The 21,603-nt window shown below is 39.9% G+C and overlaps 1 protein-coding gene across 4 annotated transcripts in view; it reads left to right on the top strand.

The window, feature by feature from the left end:
• CMIP (c-Maf inducing protein) overlaps positions 1 to 21,603 on the top strand; it is a 259,986-nt gene that overhangs the window by 135,244 nt on the left and 103,139 nt on the right. For 2 of the 4 annotated variants that reach the window (XM_077454627.1, XM_077454636.1), the window contains exons 5-8: positions 1,234 to 1,275; positions 5,881 to 5,943; positions 6,849 to 6,929; positions 17,375 to 17,452. In XM_077454627.1, coding sequence (XP_077310753.1) covers positions 1,234 to 1,275; positions 5,881 to 5,943; positions 6,849 to 6,929; positions 17,375 to 17,452 — 264 coding nt within the window. The remainder of the gene's footprint in view (positions 1 to 1,233; positions 1,276 to 5,880; positions 5,944 to 6,848; positions 6,930 to 17,374; positions 17,453 to 21,603) is intronic. The other 2 variants (XM_077454645.1, XM_077454653.1) reach the window with 1 other exon arrangement.

Here is a 21,603-nt window from a genome sequence, read left to right as displayed (position 1 = left end):
TCCAATGAGACCCAGTATTTCCAAAATGCCATGTCCATCATTTTTTTCTACATTAGGACATGGTGGAGTTTGAGTCTATATAGAATAAAGTAAGTAAAAAGATGTTACAAATGATACAACAAATAAGAAAGAAAGGGGATTTACAAAATTTTTGTTTGACCAGGCTTATTGTCCATAAAATATGAACACTTAAAGTGGTTCTGCACCTAAAAAAAAAATATTAAAAGCCAGCAGCTACTAATATTGCAGCTGCTGACTTTTAATAAAATCACACTTACCTGTCCCAGGGTCCAGCGATGTCGGCGGCAGGTGACGAGCGATCGCTGCCACCGCCGCCATCCTCTGTCAGGGAAGCGGGAAGTGAAGCATGGCGGCTTCACTGCCCGGTTCCCTACTGCGCATGCGCGAGTCGCGCTGCGCGTCTCTTCAGATCCCCCACTGTGTCCTGGGAACTGTGTGTTTCCCAGAACACAACGGGGGGGGGGGGGCGTCTGCGGCGGTCTGCCCGGAAGTGGGTGCATATACCTGGATTATTAACTGCACCCCCCTCCCCCCTGAAAGGTGCCGATTGTGGCACCGGAGGGGGGGAGGGATCAGATTAGCAGAACTTCCCCTTTAGGGTGAAGAACCGCTTTAAGTTAAAAAATGATTGTGCTCTTTCATCTAGAGTGGAGGCACTCTAATACAGGAGTGTGTTACTGGCTAGATCACCAGGGGGAAAAAAAGCCTAAAAAAAGAAAAATAATGCAGCCATCACATCTAATGATTGATAAGCTGCAATATACTACATTGCTTTAAAGCACATACATGTAGTCACAAGGGGAAATGTCCTTTCGATCTGTTAGTAAACCCTAAAAGAAACCTAGAACTTAGTGTCTCAGAATCAGCCAAGAAAAGCTGAAAAACACTGCGACTTGCACTTACTTTTAGAAGTGTAAATCTTTTTTACAACAAAGGGATGTTATTCCATCAGAAACCCCTTTCAATAATTATTTGTGTGCCTACCTTGTAATACATCATTTTTCTGTAATGTTTATGATGTAGGTAGGTGTCCCCAAATGTACAAGCAATGTAGAAGAAAGTTGGCTATTTTTGCAAAGCATGCAAAATATACTGTTTTAAGTTATTAAGCTATTTTGTACTTTACAAGATTGTGCCATAATTTTGAACTTTTTTCTTTTGAGTTCTGTTCCTTTCAATCTCTCTTCATTTATTTTTCTTATATTACTACAGAATAGCAATTTAACCACTCAGGAGCATGAAAGCATCATTGTGGTAAGTTATTTATTTTTATTTGTTTAATTATTCTTCTCAAATATTCTTTAGATATCTGTATTTTGTTTTGGAGTGGAGATAGTTTAAATCCCCTGTAATTTTGTTGCCTTCTGAGTTCCAATTAGATTCCGATTACCTTAACCTCAAGTCTCCTAGATACAACAGGGAGTAAATTAGAAGGAAATCTTCCAATGGGGTCCATTCTTAGACAATTGTCAATGCAATTGTCCCCATTAGAAGATTTCCCTTTTATTTCAGTTGTAGTGACAACTCATGTTGGAATATTTTTCCACTTTAGTCCTGGTGACAATGGCCCCTAAGACAAATGGAGAGGGTGACTCTCCCCAATAGGGACACAAATAACAATAGAAATCATACAGTGGGGCAAGCCTTTGTCTACTCTGTCCCTTTGGGGCTATTGTCAATGGGTCAGTCCAGCATGCTTTGAGTTGTATTATGATTGCATTCAAAAATCTATTTTGGACATTTCTGAGATCATTCAGAGTTTGTTGACAGGTGTTCTTGTTCTGCAGTTGACCTCCGTCTGACTTGGGTTTGACCTCTATCTTAGCTGTATTAGTCTGCTTTCAGGCCTGTTCTATCAGGCTTTGGTTTGCATCATCTGGGTTTGGTATTTCCATAGAAATCTATGGGAATGCATAACTTTCTTGAAGGAAGTCAAATGCGCCTATCAATGAAATCTAAATGATGTCGGGTTGCCATCCATCCAAGCCCAAAGCTGGTTGATGCAGGCCCTTAAGCTGCTTTTGCATTCCCTTTTATTTGCATGTGATCAGAAGCCGTTCTGAATAAACAAAAGCCCATAGACACAGGCCCTTAGTATAAAAAAAGTCTCATGGAGAACAGCAGAAAAGAAGTTTTCGAGTCGTAAATGAGAAATGGCAACTAGGAGTGGGGTGCAATTCCAGATGGGTTGACCCTTCGATATTAAAGAATATAAGGGGCATCTGGTTTTTCTAATATATATTAATATACATTATTCCAGATATCTTTAGTGGTGCATAGATACCTTCAAACAACAGGGTTACATTTATAAGTTATCTTTACGATCAGCCGTACCAGCAAACATATTTTTTCAATGTGTTTTTGTATTTAAAAAAAGAAAAAAAAAATGAACAGCAAATTGAAGAATTTCTTTGGGGATCTTGAATTTCACTACTAAGATCCCTGTGGATTTCTTTGAAACTGGCTTACCAAAGGAATGTGCTGGATGTTTACAGACGTGAGAATTGTTGGCTTAATTCTCTAACATCAGGAAAATGTATTGATTTTGTTGTGTTAATATCTTATTCAGGATTCTGCAATCATTGATCTTTAAAGTATTTAGTTTTATTTATTTGAGCAAAAATATATGTTGAATGACTAAATGTTGAAAAGGTGTTTATTCAAAATAGTTCATTTACGTTTTTGATATTTTTATATATATTTTTGTATTTGAGATATCTATATCTATCTATCTATCTAATATCATACACACATACATGCAGACTGTTCTCCAGTAACAGGGAAACATGAGACTACAATTATGGTTTAATACAGCCATTCTCAACCAGAGTTCCATGGAAAACGTAGGGTTCCTTCAGTGGTTGGCAAAGGCCAGGAGCATGGCACCAAGGGTCTTTTTAGATATGTATGTGTGTGTGTGCATATATATATATATATATATATATATATATATATATATATATATATATATATATATATATATAATATATATATATTTTTTTCCCTTCATAAAAGCTGATAAAGAATATTTTCCATACTAATCCAGAACTGCGTTCAAGCCCACTAGATCAAACAATTGTTGAGAATATTGGCCAGAGCATCAACTCTCTGTTGGACAAGATCTTCATAGTTAGCTTTTTAATATATACTGTATTCAAAACGGTCTGCCAAACTCTGAAAACTTTGCTATCATGTGGACAGTTACCTTCTCTTTTACAAAAAATGATTGTTCCTTCTGGTGATCTGATGGTAATCACGATGGAGGAGGCAGAAGTAACTCCGACCTTCCTTAATATTTACACAAGCACATTTGGTTGCTTGGTTATGGAATAATTAGGTGGCTTGAGTTTTCAGAAACTTTGACAGTTGTTTAAAAGAAACAAGAAATAAACAAATCTCAGGGCTCGTAAAACATAGTCTCTTGTTGTACTGTTAATGCTAGATGGAAAAACACTATAATTTCTAGTAAGCACTGTTAGTCTGGCTGAAGTGTCAGCTGCAAAGGCAAGCAAGGCCATTTCTGCTTAAAGCAAACCTTGCTCTGTGATTACATATAGGATATCTGTATTTTATATTCAGTTTTAGTTTAATGTGATTGCATAAGAGTTCCTATTAACGGCTCGGTAATCTGTGTGTAACTTGTATTTGTAAAAAAAGATTTGCCAGATAATAATGTCAGACACCATAAACAGAGTTCACTTTCTTGTTTTACTACTTTGAAGTGTTACAGGATACCAGACAGCCATTTCTAACCAGAGCAAATTCAGTGTTGGGGTGTATTATGTGTGTTAGAGCCCCTAAAAAAAAAAGTCTGTTCCTAATTGCTCTGGTTTAGCTCTAGAATTTGCTTTATGCCATATACAGTAATATAAAAAGGTGGGTGCAAAAGTAAAGCTGATTTATTCATAACGGAATAAACCTAACACAACTGTATTAACATGAAAAGACACATTAACTGTCTAAGTTTTACCTCTGCGCTACAAATGTTTGATGTGAGCCCCATTGGTGACACAACAGTAGATTGCCGTTTACCATTGTTGTCACTCTCCCTATAAGTTCTTGGACATGGTTACAGAACAGCTTATGCTGCAGATGGAGGAAAATCTTCCCAGCCTAGTGTTTCAGTAGGATGGCGCTCCTCCTCATTCCCACTTGGATGTTCTCCAATAACTGATTGATACCCTACCAAAACGCTGGATTGGCGATGTAGGAAAGAATGATTCACCAGTGTTGCTCTGGCCTCCTGGGATCCTTAGACCTAACACCCTACAATTACTTTCTTTGGGGGTACATCAAGGACTTGCTGTACTTCCCACCCATGCCACAGGACCTGAGATGATGCATCAAAGAAGCAGTGGAGTCAATACCCAAGAACATGCTGACACGAGTCCGGGCAGAACTGGAGTACCATCTTGACATCTCTGGTATCGCCAACAGGGCTCACATTGAAAATTTGTAGTGCAGAAGTAAAACTTGGACAGTTGATGTGTCTTTTCGTGTGAATACAATTGTTTTAGGTTCATTCCGTTATGCATAACTTTCTCTTCTACAGGAGTTCAGTACTTCGTCTTAGAGTCTTCTCTAGATCTCACAATATTTAAAGGATAACTACAATCAAAACATTTTTTCATTTTTTTGAATAACGAGTGGAACAGAGTTAAAAAAAAAATACACTTTAGGACAGGGGTGCCCAATCAGTGGCCCGGGGGCCACATGTGGCCCGCGGAGCCCTCTGATGTGGCCCGCGACCTCCTGCTCTGGGATAGAATAGAAAGAATACTGTTATTAAAGGTCAGTTTATTACTAAAATCACAGTGTATATATGGGCATATCTTTTCTGCAGTGGTTACTGGGCTGCTTTCAAACTGATCCACAAGTGCAGAGCAATTTACCTGCGGGTTACTTGCACTGAGCCATAGACTTCTATTATTACCTGCGAGTTTGGTGAGCTTTCTGAAAGTGCACCAAACCTGCAGAATATAATAGAAGTCTATTGCAAACTGCAGGAAAGCCAAAGGTTCACTGCATTGCACACATGGTCCGGGTAAACCGCAGCGTATCAGTGTGAAAGCAGCCTTGGATCCCCTTCACACGGTCAGTCCAACAGTCCGACCAATTGGACCCTCCATTCACCTCTAATTAGTGGCAGACATAAACCGACTTGTGTTCTACCTCCAGTAAGATCCACTAAAAAGTATCATGGGCTGCGTCTGTGTCCGCTCTGCAAATGCAGAGGGGACATGGACATGCCATCCAGCCGCTCCGACCATTGTAGCACGCGACCGGTTACCAAGTTGCTTAAGTGGCCCTCACTCTTCAAAAGGTTGGGCCACCCTGCTTTAGGATATGTGTGTAGGGGTTTGTCAACTCCAGCCATCTAATTTTTGTACGTATTGAATGGAGTGGGGACCAGTTAGAAACCTTGTTGGGTTTTTATTGTTGTCTGCATCCCCGATGAAGTGATTTCCCCTCATTTTCTGTCCCCCTGCCACTAGAAGTGAGGAATAATCTCTTAAAATGGCAGTAAATACTGCTTATTTTAGTAGAGTTTGCAGTGGGGAGAATCTCTTTACCGTTTTATTGTTGTGTCCCCAGTAGAGGGATTTCCCCTTTCTACTTGCCTGGGTGAAACCATTTTGTCAGCTTGTCACCAGACCAAGAAACAAAGTAAAACCTCCTGACTAAGATGGCTATAAAACTTGATAGCGGTTTTAACTCTTACCTAATCTATCCAAACTAAAATTGGCTATAGTTGAATTTTAAGGTTGACATACCTTTTAATACTGCATGATATAAGTGATGTCATACTAAGGTGTCTTCTAGTTTTCTGTTGCCCATTTTATATCTTTTATATTTCAGGCTATTGCTCCTCTTTTGGAAAACAACCACCCGCCTCCTGATCTCTGTGAATTCTTCTGCAAGGTATGCATGATCTGTTCTTTATACACTATATTGCTAAAAGTATTGGGACACCTGCCTTTACAAGCACATGAACTTTAATGGCATCCCAGTCTTCGTCCGTGGGGTTCAATATTGAGTTGGCCCACCTTTTGCAGCTATAACAGCTTCAACTCTTCTGGGAAGGCTGTCCATAAGGTTTAGGAGTGTGTCTATGGGAATGTTTGACCATTCTTCCAGAAGTGCATTTGTGCGGTCAGGCACTGATTTTGGATGAGAAGGCCTGGCTCAGTCTCTGCTCTACATCATCCCAGTGTTCTGTCGGATTGAGGTCAGAACTCTGTGCAGGCCAGCCAAGGAATTCCCTTCATTTGTAGGGATTTCCTCTCAATTCCTGTTTTAGCTATGGGACAGGAAGTGAGGGTAAATTTCCCCAATGGGAAACAGATGGCAAATAAACTAACTTGTCAAAACCCTCTCTTACACTATCCAAAATTAACTATATTTTCCTATAGTTCTACTGTAAAACCTTCTGCCAGGTTTTCATTGCTGTCGGTATTCCCACTGAGGAAGTGTACCCCTCTGTTTGCTCTAGTGACCTTTGTCACCAAGACGGAAAGTGATGAAAAATCCAAAATTTACAGCTGTCAAAAGAGCAAGAGGTGAAGGTACATCTTGTAATGGGGACACCTGTTACATTGATCACTATTAGGGGAATTTCTATCAAAAATTTCATTCACTTGTCCTCAGGACAAGAATCAAAGGAAATACTCTAAAAAGAGACAAAGACGGCCAAATATTACTCCATAGTAGTTTTAACACTGGTCTTACCTATTAAAAATAGGCTATACATACATTTTAAATATTTTCTCTATTCTTATGCACCCATCAATCTTCCTAACATTCTTCGAATGTTTCTGTTATTATAGCACTGTAGAGAGCGTCCTCGTTCCATGGTGGTCATTGAGGTCTTTACTCCAGTCGTACAGAGAATCCTCAAGCACAACATGGTCAGTACTAATCTCCTTTATTGGCTCCATATTCATACTGAGTTAATGATCTATTTTCTCTATTGTGCAATAAAGCATTGCTTTCCTTTTGGTTAAGTTGTTGTTTCTAGGAAATTATAGCACCCCTTCCAATAAGTTAATTTATTAACTGTGTTGCTTTCTTATAGAGAGAATCACTTGTTAGAAGCTCAGCAATAGTTATAAAAGTTGGCATCCCCTATCTAATTTCTTATTTGATCCTTTAGACATACTCTGCAATCCATAGGTAAATTATATAAAAAGGACATTTAATTAAATAGTATACGAAATATAGGGTATTTTGTGAGCGTGTATGATGTCATATTAACATTCATAGCACATTGGTTTAAAGCCTATTAAAATGACAGCAATAAAAAAAGTTTTAGGTACCGTATGTCTATATGTATGCATTTGCCTTTTAAAAGCCTTCTGTGCCCTGTGTGAGAACAGTGGTCTCTATACAGTGGTCCGACATGCCCCCTTAAGTACACTTAAACCCCCCCCCCCCCCCATCATGGGCACATCAGAGATCATTTTAGGGCTCCTCTCTCACTCACAATATATCCTTGCATGAATCCTATATTAAAGTAGACTTGGATTCAAAATAGCTTGGCTTACAGGTAGGTCCTTGTATATTTAGACACATGCACAATTTTAGATTTATTCAGGTATTTACCAAAACATATTTAAGCTAAAGTTATATGATGATATAGGCTGAAAGTGCACACTCTCTGGTTTAATTTGAAGCTATTTTCAACCAAATTGGAGGAAGGGTTTAGGAATTACTACAGCTCTTAATATCCACCCCCCTCCCCCCTTTTCAAGGTACCAAAAGTAATTGGACAATTGAATCAAAAGCTGTTTCATGGCCAGGTGTGGGCTACTCCTTCATTATTTTGTTATCAATTAAGCAGGTGAAAGGTCTGGAGTTGATTCTAAGTATGATATTTGCATTTGGAATCTATTGCTGTGAACCCTACAGTGCCTTGCGAAAGTATTCGGCCCCCTTGAACTTTTCAACTTTTTGCCACATTTCAGGCTTCAAACATTAAGATATAAAATTTTTATTTTTTGTGAAGAATCACCAACAAGTGGGACACAATTGTGAAGTGGAACGAAATCTATTGGATTTTTGAAACTTTTTTAACTAATAAAAAAATGAAAAGTGGGGCGTGCAAAATTATTCGGCCCCCTTGCATTAATACTTTGTAGAGCCACCTTTTGCTGCGATTACAGCTGAAAGTCGCTTGGGGTATGTCTCTATCAGTTTTGCGCATCGAGAGACTGAAATTCTTGCCCAATCTTCCTTGCAAAACAGCTCAAGCTCAGTGAGGTTGGATGGAGAGCGTTTGTGAACAGCAGTTTTCAGCTCTTTCCACAGATTCTCGATTGGATTCAGGTCTGGACTTTGACTTGGCCATTCTAACACCTGGATACGTTTATTTGTGAACCATTCCTTTGTAGATTTTGCTGTATGTTTGGGATCATTGTCTTGTTGGAAGATAAATCTCCTTCCCAGTTTCAGGTCTTTTGCAGACTCCAACAGGTTTTCATCCAGAATGGTCCTGTATTTGGCTGCATCCATCTTCCCCTCAATTTTAACCATCTTCCCTGTCCCTGCTGAAGAAAAGCAGGCCCAAACCATGATGCTGCCACCACCATGTTTGACAGTGGGGATGGTGTGTTGAGGGTGATGAGCTGTGTTGCTTTTACGCCAAACATATCGTTTTGCATTGTGGGCAAAAAGTTTGATTTTGGTTTCATCTGACCAGAGCACCTTCTTCCACATGTTTGGTGTGTCTCCCAGGTGGCTTGTGGCAAACTTTAGACGAGACTTTTTATGGATATCTTTGAGAAATGGCTTTCTTCTTGCCACTCTTCCATAAAGGCCAGATTTGTGCAGTGTACGACTGATTGTTGTCCTATGGACAGACTCTCCCACCTCAGCTGTAGTTCTCTGCAGTTCATCCAGAGGGATCATGGGCCTCTTGGCTGCATCTCTGATCAGTCTTCTCCTTGTCTGAGCTGAAAGTTTAGAGTGACGGCCAGGTCTTTGTAGATTTGCAGTGGTCTGATATTCCTTCCATTTCAAAATGATCACTTGCACAGTGCTCCTTGGGATGTTTAAAGCTTGGGAAATCTTTTTGTATCCAAATCCGGCTTTAAACTTCTCCACAACAGTATTACGGACCTGCCTGGTGTGTTCCTTGGTCTTCATGATGCTCTCTGCACTTTCAACAGAACCCTGAGACTATCACAGAGCAGGTGCATTTATACAGAGACTTGATTACACACAGGTGGATTCTATTTATCACCATCAGTCATTTAGGACAACATTGGATCATTCAGAGATCCTCGCTGAACTTCTGGAGTGAGTTTGCTGCACTGAAAGTAAAGGGGCCGAATAATTTTGCACGCACCACTTTTCAGTTTTTTATTTGCTAAAAAAGTTTAAAATATCCAATAGATTTCGTTCCACTTCACAATTGTGTCCCACTTGTTGGCGATTCTTCCCAAAAAATTAAAATTTTATATCTTTAGGTTTGAAGCCTGAAATGTGGCAAAAGGTTAAAAAGTTCAAGGGGGCCGAATACTTTTGCAAGGCACTGCTACATAATGCATTCAAAGGAGCTCTCCATGCAAGTGAAACAGGCCATTGTAAGGCTTAAAAAAATGAAACAAATCCATTAGAGAGATAGCCGCAACATTAGGAGTGTCCATATCAACCGTTTGGTACATTCTGTGGAAAGAAGAACATGCTGGTGAGCTCAGCAACATAAAAAGGCCTGGATGTTCACGGAAAACAGTGGTGGATGATCGCAGGATTCTCTCTATGGTAAAGAAAAACTTACAACATCCAGACAAGTGAAGGACACTCTCCAGGGGGTGGGCGTATTATTGTCAAAGTCTACAATCATGAGAAAACTTCACAAGAGCAAAAACAGAGCGTTCACCACAAGGTGCAAACCATTCATAAGCCTGAAGAACAGAAAAAAAAGAAAAAAAAAAGCCAGATTAGTTCTGGAGAAGCATTCTTTGGACGCATGAAACTGAAATTAATCTGTACCAGAATGATCGGAAGAAAAGTGTGGAGAAGGTTTGGAACAGCTCATAATCCAAAGCGCACAACATTATCTGTAAAACATGGTGGAGGCAGTGTGATGGCATGGGCATGCATGGCTTCCATTGGTGTTTATTGATCATGTGACAGAAGCAGCTGGATAAATTCTGCAGTGTTTACCGATATACTGTCAGCCCAGATTCAGCCAAATGCAGCCAAGTTGATTGGAGGGCGCTTCATGGTACAGATGGACAATAATCCGAAACACACTGCAAAAGCAACCCAGGAGCTTTTGAAGAAAAAGAAGTGGAATATGCTGAAATGGGCTAGTCAATCATCTGATCTCAACCCAATTGAGCATGCATTTTACTTGCCAGAGGCAAAACTAAAGGCAAAAAGACCCACAAAAAAGAACAACTGAAGACAGTTGCATTTAGAGCCTGGCAAAGCATCAGAAAGGAGGAAACCCAGTGATTGGTAATGTCCATGGGTTCCAGACTTCAGGCAGTCATTACCAGTAAAGAATTCTCAACAAAATATAAAAAAAATGGACATTTTATTTATGATTATATTCATTTGTTCAATTACATTTGAGCCCCTGAAAATGGGAGGGGGTTGTGTATAAAAATGGTTGCAGTTTCTAAAGTTTGTACTTGATATTTATGTTGAACCACTTAAATTAGGGCTGAAAGTCTGCACTTTAACTTCATTTGGATTGTTTCATTCTAATTTTACTCTGGTGGCATACAGAGCCAAAAGTATGAAAATTGTGCCCGTGTCCAAATATATATGGACCTAACTGTATGTGACATTTTAGTAATTAACACCTAAAATATTTAGCTTTCATTAAAACAATACCTGTTCATCCTGCTATGAAGGTCCTTTACTTCCTAATATGGGGTGACAAATGTCTCCCAGTTGCGCTCCTGCTTTTACCTCCTTATACATTCATCGATGGTGGAGTAGTAGGCCATCTCACCATGAGACAGCTCTTGGGATCGGCAAATGGCTGGTGATTTACCAAGTGCTACTTTGTAGAAGTCCAATAGGAGCATGAATGCTTCACCCATTGCAGGGTTTTTCATTGGGCCTCAAGCAGTCATGGTGGTGGGCAGAAGAATGCCTTTCTGGAGGGGATTATTTTCTATATTATTATTTCTAGATGACAGGTTCATCTTAACCACTTCAGCTCCAGAAGGTTTTACCCACTTCCTGACCAGGCCATTTCTTGTGATACGGCACAGTGTTGCTTTAACTGACAGTTGCGTGGTGGTGCGACGCTGTACCCAAATAAAATTTATGTTCATTTTTTCCCCCACAAATAGAGATTTCTTTTGGTGGTATTTGATCACCTTTTTATTTGTTTCACTATAAACAAAAAAAAAGATCATTTTTTGAATAAAAAACAATATTTTTTAATTTTTGCTATAAAACATTCCCAATAAAAAAAGTAAACTAATGTCTTCATCAGTTTAGGCCAAAATGTATTCTGCTACATATTTTTGGTAAAAAAAATCTCAATAAGCGCATATTGATTGGTTTGCGCAAATGTTATATCATTTAAAAACTATGCAATACATTTAGGGACCTTTTTTTTAATTCTTTTTACTAGTAAGGGTGGTGATCAGCCATTTTTTTTTTTGTGGGACAGTGACATTGCGGCAGACAGATTGACACTTTTTTGGGGACCAGTGACACCAATACAGTGATCAATGCTAAAAAAAAATGCACTGTCATAGTATAAATGACTCTGGTAGGGAAGGGGTTAACACCAGGGGCGATCAAAGGGTTAAGTGTGTTCCTAGGAGGTGCTTACTAACTGTGTGGGGCACAGATACACTGGAGGAAATAAAAGATGTGTGTTTCAGCTTAGCTGAAACACAAGATCTCTCTTTTGCTCCCTGACAGATCAGCGGTCTGCCTTGTTTACATAGGCAGACCGCTGCTCTCTCTCCACTGAACGATCAGCAGGTAGCAGCAGCCATCGTGGTCGCTGGACCCACTGCTCGGCTCCCGCTGTATCCAGTTACAGCGGGAGCAGTGCTCCGGAGGCACACGCACGCACCCCTACACCACATACACATAATCACATACAGGTACGTGATTTTGCATAGCCGGTATATGCTGCAGTATATATGCGGTGAGTGGTCCAGAAGGGGCTAGTATAATTTAGCCTAGGCCTTTAACACATCAGACAGAACTGTGTTGTATTACAAAAATCATTAAACGGGATAAGAAAGGATTCCAACTTTTGGATAACAAACAGAGAACAAGGGAGGCAAACACCTAGTGCATTATCGACAGGAAATTATTAAAAGGAATAATACCTAAAAAAAAAAAAAAAAATATATATATATATATATATATATATATACATATATATATATATATATATACATATATATATATATATATATATATATATATATATATATATATATATATATATATATATATATATATATACATATATATATATATATATATACATATATATATATATATATATATATATATATATATATATATATATATATATACATATATATATATATATATATACATATATATATATACATATATACATACACTCGCAAAACCATTGTGAAAACCAGTGTAGTTTAACACAGAAACCAAGAGCAAGCCCATCTAGCAACTCTTCAGCTTCGAGTGGATGATAACAGCTGAAGAATGGAGCTTGTCCCCCAAACACATCAGCTGGTATTATCATCCACTGGAACCTAGCATAATCCAGAAACCAAGAGCAAGCCCATCTAGCAACTCTTCATGTTCCAGTGCATGATAATACAAGCTGATGTGTTTCGAGGGAAAAGGCCCCTTCTTCAGGGTATTATCATCCATTTGAACCTGAGGAGTTCATATGTGGGCTTGCTCTTGGTTTCTAGGGCTTGTCTCCCAAAACATGTCAGTCGGTGGTATCATCCACTGGAACCTTCCATAACCCAGAAACCAAGAGCAAACCCATCTAAGAACTCCTCAGGTTCTAGTGGATAACAGTAGCTGGTGTGTTTCAGGGGACAAGCCCCCTTCTTCAGGTGTTATCATCCACTTGAACCTGAGGAGTTCCTAGTTGGACTTGCTCTTGTTTTCTGGGTTATACTATGCTATTATTCATAATTCGTTTTTTTGGTATATTTTATGTCTTTTACCATTTGAATAACTTACTGTGGATAATGCGCTAGGCGTTTGCACTCTTTGTTCTTTATTGTTTTTTGCAGATGTAAGATTCCCAATCTTAAGAGGACTGTAGTGCCTAGAGCATCCAGTCTGTGTTGCGTAGAGGTTATCAATTTCAGAAGCATTGGGGGAGATTTACTAAAACTGGTGCACACAGAATCTAGGGCAGTTGTGCATAGTAACCAATCAGCTTCCAGGTTTATTGTCAACGCTTATTTGAACAAGCTGAAGTTAGAAGCTGATTGGTTATTATGCACATCTGCACGAGATTCTGTGTGCACTCATTTTAGTAAATCTCCCCCATTTTGTGTGCAGCTTCTCTAGGAGTTCTTAGCGCTAAGGTGTCAAGTCGACGTTTGGGTAGAATCAAATTCAGAAATCTCCACTGACGCTCCAAAATAAGTTGGGAGTTTGCAAAATAATTTTGGGAGGTTTAAATTTTAATATGGCCCATATGTTGTTTAGGTGTGGACAAGGGGATCCAGAACTGAGAATAAACTACAGTTTCTATATATTCTTGAAAGGATAAATAATTTGCTGTGGTGTTCCCTGTTGCTGAGTTTAAGTAAAATGTGTCTTGATGCTTGGCATCAATACCAAACTAAATTAGCCTCATGTCCGAAAGTCTCTGAAAATTGGCTTAAAGGGAAAAAAAGTCTTGTTGCCCATGGCTTTTTTTTTTTTCCCTCTACTCTGCAGGATGGGAAGAGTTTGGTTCTAATGGGCGATTCAGACACTTCTAGTCATGAGGTCCATTTTGCCTGCAGCTGCTTTGTACCTGCTTTATTTTGTGGAGCTGGTTTGTTAAAACTTCAGGAAAAGTGTGCTTCCCTTGGCATTTAAACCTTTGGTTAGATGTTTCTATTGGATCAGTAGAATTTTAACTAAACTTTCAACCCTAAAACCATTAAAGCTAAATTCCAGGCATGGCAATTTTTACATAATTACACATAGCATAAATATGTTTGTGCCATACCTTAAATTCTTCTTTAAATCTCTATTCCATACATTTTTTCCATTTTGGATAGGGTAGAGAAGGGTTTGAATCTCTTTTTTTAATGGAAGAAGAGAAAATGGAAAAAAGTGGCTAAGGGGTCCATATTCAAATATGGCACCTCATCCCAAGGTTAAATTGGTAAACAGGTAGGACATTTTGGGATAGGAGGGATTATTACGGTGCCTGTCATTCAAACCAATAAACAAATGTTTGTTAAAAAAGAAATATATAATTTAAATTAAATTATTACAACGTGATAACAATGTTTTACGTTCAAAATACAGTAAGACACAAAACAAAACTAAATGGTTAAAATACAGTATGGGAAGCACACTTAATATATGTTGAATAGGGCCGAAGATGGTGGCGGCCTTAAAAGGTGCTGTATGGTCAAATCATCACTACATGTTTCACCATTACAATGGCTTCTTCAGGGGAAATAGAACTTGACCGATAAAAAGGCGAAAAAGGCCCAGACTTCACCCTCAACGTGAGATGAGCGGAGCAACCTCCCCCCAGATGGAAGGCACCCCAACCTAAGGACCACCTTGTTGTGACTGCAGAGGGCAAAAAAGGCAGCCAATAACCCTAAAACAAGGTGGTTAATGAGAAACATGTATGAGATGGGGATGCTGGAAACAATGTTGATTGGTAAAAGTAAAGGAGAGTGAATGATTCCCAGATTTTTAAAAGAAAGAAACGTGGTAACTCTTCCAAACAAAGGTTATAGGTCTATGCTGGATTGAGATGATCCAGCAATGTCCAAAATAGCATCAGTGTTGAAATAGTGGGAGTCAGTCACACAATACGCCTTATAATTGTAAGATCCCTTGTTATAACAGAGGAATCACATCGGCATCCCAGCAGAGCCAGCATTTGTTTATTGGTTTGAATAACAGGCACCGTAATAATCCCTCCTATCCCAAAATGTTCTACCTGTTTACCTCTTTTTTTCAGTGTTGTCCATTGCCCTGTTTTGGAGACTTCTCTTTACTTCCTATTTATCAGACAGACCAGGAAGTGAGGGAACATCTCTTTCAAGGGAACACAGACCGCAAAAAGTCAGAGCTCATTTTAATTGTTGGTAAATGTCATTTAAAAGCTTCAATGCGTTTCAGAGGCAGCAATACTCCCCCCTTGATCAGGAGTCTAGCTAGGATAAAACTTAGATGAATTCAGAAATGATTATACCACAGATCTAAATTGGAATCCATATTAAAAATAAAAACAACATTATTAAATACTATTATATTTTAAAAATGAAATCTTCTGTATTGAGCACTGATGATGAGGGAGTGGTTGAGCTCCAAAGCACGTTGAATGTTTTTTATGTGACTTTTTTTTCTTTTCCCCTAACAATTACAATCATCTTTTGACTTTTTTTTAATCCATTTTTTTTAGTCTGGAGACCCTTTCTTTATTTCTATGGTTTAAGATACTCTCAGGTGCCCATTGAGGGAAGCCGTGTCAAAGCTATTCTGTTCTAATTGGCTCTCTCCACATTTTTACTTATTTAAGTTTTTTTTTTTTAAGCTTTAAGTTGGGCATAAAAGTAAAACATGTTTAGTTTTGTATTGAGCAGGAAAAAGGAAGAGCAGGTCCTTGTTAGAGAAATGTATTCTCACTTCCTGTCCAAGAAGCAACAAAGGAAGTGAGGTGAAATCTCCCCAATATGTTTAAAAACCACAATAAAAAAAAATTACTAAATTCTAGCGTTTTGTATAAGACCAATCAGATTTTGGTTTAGTCCCACTTTAATAACATACTATCTACGCGACACCTAATATAATTCTGTACAGGCCCTGATCCATACATTGGCACTTGTATTCTGGTACAGGTCTGCATGGTAGCCAGTCAGCTTCTAACTTCAGCTTGTTCAGTTAAGCTTTGACAATAAAAGCTGAAAGCTGATTGGTTTCTATGTAGAATAGGCTTGCCACCTGTCTGAGATTCACCCGGACAGTTTGGATTTGGAATCATGTGTCCGGGGTTTTCAGACTGGACTATGGCCTCCCAGCAGGGTTGCTGTCTCCAGCTGTCTAAGCTGAGAGTGTCTGTTACAATCTCTTTCACACTGCCCAAAGCCAGCACTAATAATCCCCCCACATACAGATGGGAGAGGAGAGAGGGCTCGATCTGCTCCTCTTACTTTTCTGTGTCTGCCCACACTCCAATCCCCGGCACTGTGCCTCAGAAAAGGAAAGTGGGGGCCTGAAATATGAAGTCCAGCAGCCTCAGATACATCTGATGGAGAGGTGCTGACTGCCAAGGGGTGCCAAGGAGCTCACCATCCATCACTGTCTGTGACTGAAGTCTCCCCTCTTCTCTCCCCTGCCTCTGAGTACACTAAGGAAAATCAGGGTTCTCAGAGCACCCCTAATATCACAGTTCCCCTTTACATCAGAGGCCACAGTGTTCCCCCTTACATCAAAGTCCTTTCCATACATCAAAGTTCTCAGTGTTTCCCCTTAAATCAGGGTTCCCAGAGCATCCCTTATGTTGGAGTCCTCAGAATTTTTCCTTACATCCGAGTCTGCAGAGTCCTGCCTTACAGTGTAAGGGAACTCTGCAAGTTCAGATGTAAAAGGGGAACTCTGTGGACTCTGATGTAAAGGGGGACTCTTGGGATTAACTTCATATGATTAGAAATGTTATTTAATAGCAAAATATATGTATAGTTTATACTATTAAAAAAAAAAATAATTGGTGTGCGCCGCTAAAGTGTTCGGGTTTTACGTGAAGAAAAGGTGGCAACTCTAATGTAGAGCGGTACCCGATTTTGCACACTACAGTTTTAGTAAATCTCAGTGTGAACCTGCACCTGCTCAGAGCTGAGGATTGGGGAGTGGTAGGCTTACACATACTGTGCAACCTCAAATTATATTTATTGTTCTGAAGTATAAAGTTTGACTCTTCAAGGTCCAGTTTTAGTTAAAATAAGTTTTATCCTTTTAGCTAAAGATATCAGCTCCACTTTTGTTCCAGTTTGTAGAAAGCAGCCCTGATGACTCTCTGACAGGAATACAGCTATGGATTAACTTGTATGCAAAGAACAGCAGCTTCATCCAGTTAACAAAAAGGAGAATCATTCTCCCCTGGTATGAACTGCTGTTGTAAATGAATATATATTTCCCCAATTCCAATAATTTAAGGGTATCAAATGAATTGCAGATGTACTGGATCTCTTTTACCGGCTTGGATACCTCTCTCTATCTGCTGGTGGAGGTTGGAAAACACCTGCATTTGCAGGTAATATTGTGTGTTGACTATCTGTTATGTCACATGTAATAGAGAAATAGTTATGTGTCGGGTGGATATTTTAATATATGTGCACTCTGAAGAATTACAGTTCTTGTCAAATGAATATGTTTCAGATTTTTTGCAATTGCTTCAGCCTCAGTTGTTCGTTGGGTGTGGATTTGCTTGCAAAGAGAGCATAATTAAAGTTAAAGAGAATGTCAGCCAAAAAGTTTATATTTTTTTGCAGTTGTGGAACCCCTGTTGGGTGTTTACTTTGTCGGGGGGTATGTCTGGTAAATTTACCCTAACTTCCTGTCCTAACATTTTACCAGACAGAAAGTCAGGGTAACCAGGTTAGATGAATTTACGTACATTCCTGTTCCAACATTTTACCACAGAGAAAGTCGAGAGAAACATGTTGGATACATTTTACCCCCACTTCCTGTCCTAACAATTTACCAGACAGGAAGTCAAGGGAACCAGTTTAAATACATTTACCTCCACTTCCTGTCCTAACAATTTACCAGACAGGAAGTCAAGGGAACCAGTTTAAATACATTTACCCCCACTTCCTGTCCTAACGATTTACCAGACAGGAAGTCGAGGGAACCAGGTTAGATACATTTACCCTCACTCCCTGTCCTAACAATTTACCAGACAGGAAGTCAGGGGAACTGTCCAAAATCAACACAGACAAAATGCTTTTCTTTAGAAAAGTAAGGAAGGCTAGGGCCTCTGCCAGGTTTTTTTTCCCCTGTCTGTGTCCATATTGTAGTTTTGGAACCCCTATTGGGTGTTTACTTCTTTTGGGGGACTGTTAGGTAAATGTACCCTCACTTCCTGTCCTAAAATTTCACCAGACAGAAAGTCAGGGGAGGCCCAGTATTACCAATTTACTCCCACTTTCTAGCCTAACATTTTACCAGACAGGAAGTCAGGGGAACTATCCCAATATCAACACAGACAAAAATGCTTCTCTTTAGTAAAGTAGAGAAGGCTAGAACCTCTGCCCGATTTTTTTTTTCTGTCTTTGTCCCTGTTGCAGGTTTTCCCTATCTTCCTGTCTAGTGAAACGGTTGTCGGCAGGACAAAAAAGTTAAGGAAAACATTGCTAATGAAGCTTGACATATGTTTAAACTAGAACTGCACCCCCCCTCCCCCCCCCCTTTTTTCCCCAACCAATCATATTCTCCCTTTTAGGCTCCAATCACACGGCCCTGAAAAAACGCATATACATGTTTTCTTAAAGTGGTACTTCACTGCATCTGAGCACCAAAAACGCAGTTTAAAGCGGAGTTCCACCCAAAAATGGAACTTCCACTGTCTGGATTCTTCCCCCCTTCGGGGTCACATTTGGCACCTTTTGGGGGGGGGGGGGGGCAGATACCTGTCTAATACAGGTATTTGCTCTCACTTCCATAACATTTTTACTGCCGTGTGAATGGAGCCTTAAAGTTTTAGTTTTAGATATGGAGGAATGTTCCTGTTTTGGCATTGCTGGAGAAATAGGGAGGCAAGGCGTCGCTTCCTTTCAGTATTTCTACTGTTGAGTTGTATTGAGGAAAAAGGTGATTGGACAAGGTTTTCCAAGCTAATTCTTTTGTCCCTTGATAATGGACCTTCAGGACTATCCATAGTTGTACTATGGACAATAGCTTGCCACCTATTTTGGTTGAAATGGGATAAAACAGTAGACCAACCTTTCTCAACCTTTTTACCCCAGTGGAACACTTGAATAATATTTGCAAATATTTGCAAGGTGTCTCTCTGAGAACAATTGGCATGGAACAAAAGTGAAAAAAATGCCAGATCTGCCCGCAGGATCAACAGGCAATAAAGCTGTGTGATGGGAGGACCATAGTCCTTCTGTAGATCAAAAACCTACTTTGAATCTTCTCTAAAGTAGCTGTCTCTAAACTGCGGCCCTTAGCTTGCCTTTATCTGGCCCTTGAGTCACTATTCCATCCACTGACACCATCAATGGGGCAGAATTATTGTCGCTATGCAATAGGGCACTATTTCTTCCACTGAAAGCATCAGAAGGGCACAGTTCCTCCCACTGACACCAACAATGGGGCATAATTCCTTCCATTGATACAAACAATGGGCCACTATCCCTCCCACTGACACCAAAAATGGGGCACTATTCCTCCAACTGACACCAATGAAAGGGTGCAATTCCTTCCACTGACACCAACAAAAGGGCAGAAACCAATTCCACTTTTAAAGCGGAACTAAACCCATTAATTTAACAATTTAAAAAAACAGATAAATACCCAACTTGTTTCGGGAATGTAACTGTCATATTGCTTGTGCTCCCAACCAAACCATGAAATGGTTGGTGTCATAACTGATCTAATTTGCAGCATCATGCTAGTTGAAGATCAAACAGAGGCTAAGATGGCAGCTTGGCTGAAAATGAAAGGAGTGTTTAGTTCCGCTTTAAAGCAGAAGTAAACCCATCTATTTAACAGTTTTATGCCAGGAAAGTGACTGTCACGTTGGTTGTGCGCTCAACCAAATTGTCAAACCATCAAATGGGTGGTGTCATAACTGATCACATGTGCAGCTTCATGGCGTTTGAAGGTTAAACAGAGACAAAGATGGCAGCTTACTTGGCTGAAAACTAAAGGAGTGGATGTGTATGGATTATTTTTGAAGAATAAGGACTAGTTTAGTGTCACTTCAGAAGCTCTTTAGCATTAGTGAGGTCTTTTTTTTTTCCTGTTGTCCCAATGTTATGCACTTATATGAACAGTTTGCTGCGGCTCTCGTTCTGGGCGGACATCATATGACGTCCATCCATTTAAACATTGAATACGCGTATCCTTGTTCCTTTGGTGGCGACGTGTCACAGAGACACCGCTTGCCACCGAGGGGGGTGAACAGCCGTTGGGCATGGCTGTTTACAACGTGATCGGCCGTGATGAAGTCACGGGCGATCACAGGTGGCACCGCCCCGCTTTGCACGGCGCATGTGCGCGAATGTCGGTGGCGGCGTGTTCCCAGGAACACTGCTCGTCACCAACGCTGGTAAACAGTCATTGTTTACCACGTGATCAGCTGTGGTCCTTTCACAGTTGATCACTAAATGTCAACAAACCACTGTAATGAGATGTTACCAGGTTCTCCTCCTCACATATCGATCGTGTGTGAGGAGATTGCAGTAATGACTCGTTACCTCTTACAGTGTACACCAATCACACTGATTGCCTCCCCCCCCCCCCCATAAAGAGGACCTCCTCGCCACCCTTCAAAGTACTTGTCACAGTTCATCTGAGTACCCGAGTACCTGTCACAGTCCATATGAGTACCTAAGTACCTGTCACAGTCCATATGAGTACCCGAGTACCTGTCACTGACCTTCAGAGTACCCAAGTACCTATCTATAGCCCATCAGAGTACCTGTCGCCAAGCCATCAGAGTACCCGAGTACCTGTAGCCAGGCCATCAGTGTACCCAAGTACCTATCTGCAGCTCAGGCCTCATAGAATATATGTTGGGGTGTTTGCTTTCCAAAATGAGGTCATTTTGTGGGTAATTCCACTGGGCTGGTGCTCAAGGACCTTCAAAAGTGTGATAGGTAGGAATGAAATGAGATGTGTAATATATGCACCTAGAATGCCTGAAGGTGTTGGGCCTCTGCATGTGGCCAGGCTGTGTAAAAGTCTCACACACCATACTCGGGAAAAGTAGTAGAATGTATTTTGGGGTGAAATTTTTGCTATATACATACTATGTGTTAGAAATATCTTATAAATTGTGTAAAAAAAAAAAAAAAAGGGTTTTCATTTTTTTCCACATTTTCCAAAAACTGGAAAAAAAATTAACCATTCAAAAGACTCATTATGCCTCATAGATTACGCATTGGGGTGTTTGCCTTCCAAAATGGGGTAATTTTGTGGGTAATTCCATTGCCCTGGTGTCCAGGGATTTCAAAAGTGTAATAAGTGTAAAAGTGTAATAGGTGGTTGAGAAATGAGATGAATAGTGTCATTTATGCTCGTAGAACGCCTGAAGGTGCTACTTTAATGTTGGGCCTTTTGTATTTGGCCAGGATGTGTAAAAGTCTCACACAGTATCGCCATACTCGGGAAGATTAGCAGAATGTATTTTTGGGTGTAATTTGTTGTATGCATATGCTGTGTGCGAGAAATAAC

This window comes from Lithobates pipiens, unplaced genomic scaffold (assembly GCF_037356315.1).
Source record: "Lithobates pipiens isolate NorthernLeopardFrog02 unplaced genomic scaffold, aLitPip1_a1.2 Scaffold_10, whole genome shotgun sequence".
In the NCBI taxonomy this organism is placed as follows: domain Eukaryota; kingdom Metazoa; phylum Chordata; class Amphibia; order Anura; family Ranidae; genus Lithobates; species Lithobates pipiens.
The sequence above is the reverse complement of the archived record's forward strand: the minus strand, read 5'-3'. Positions and strand labels throughout refer to the sequence as shown.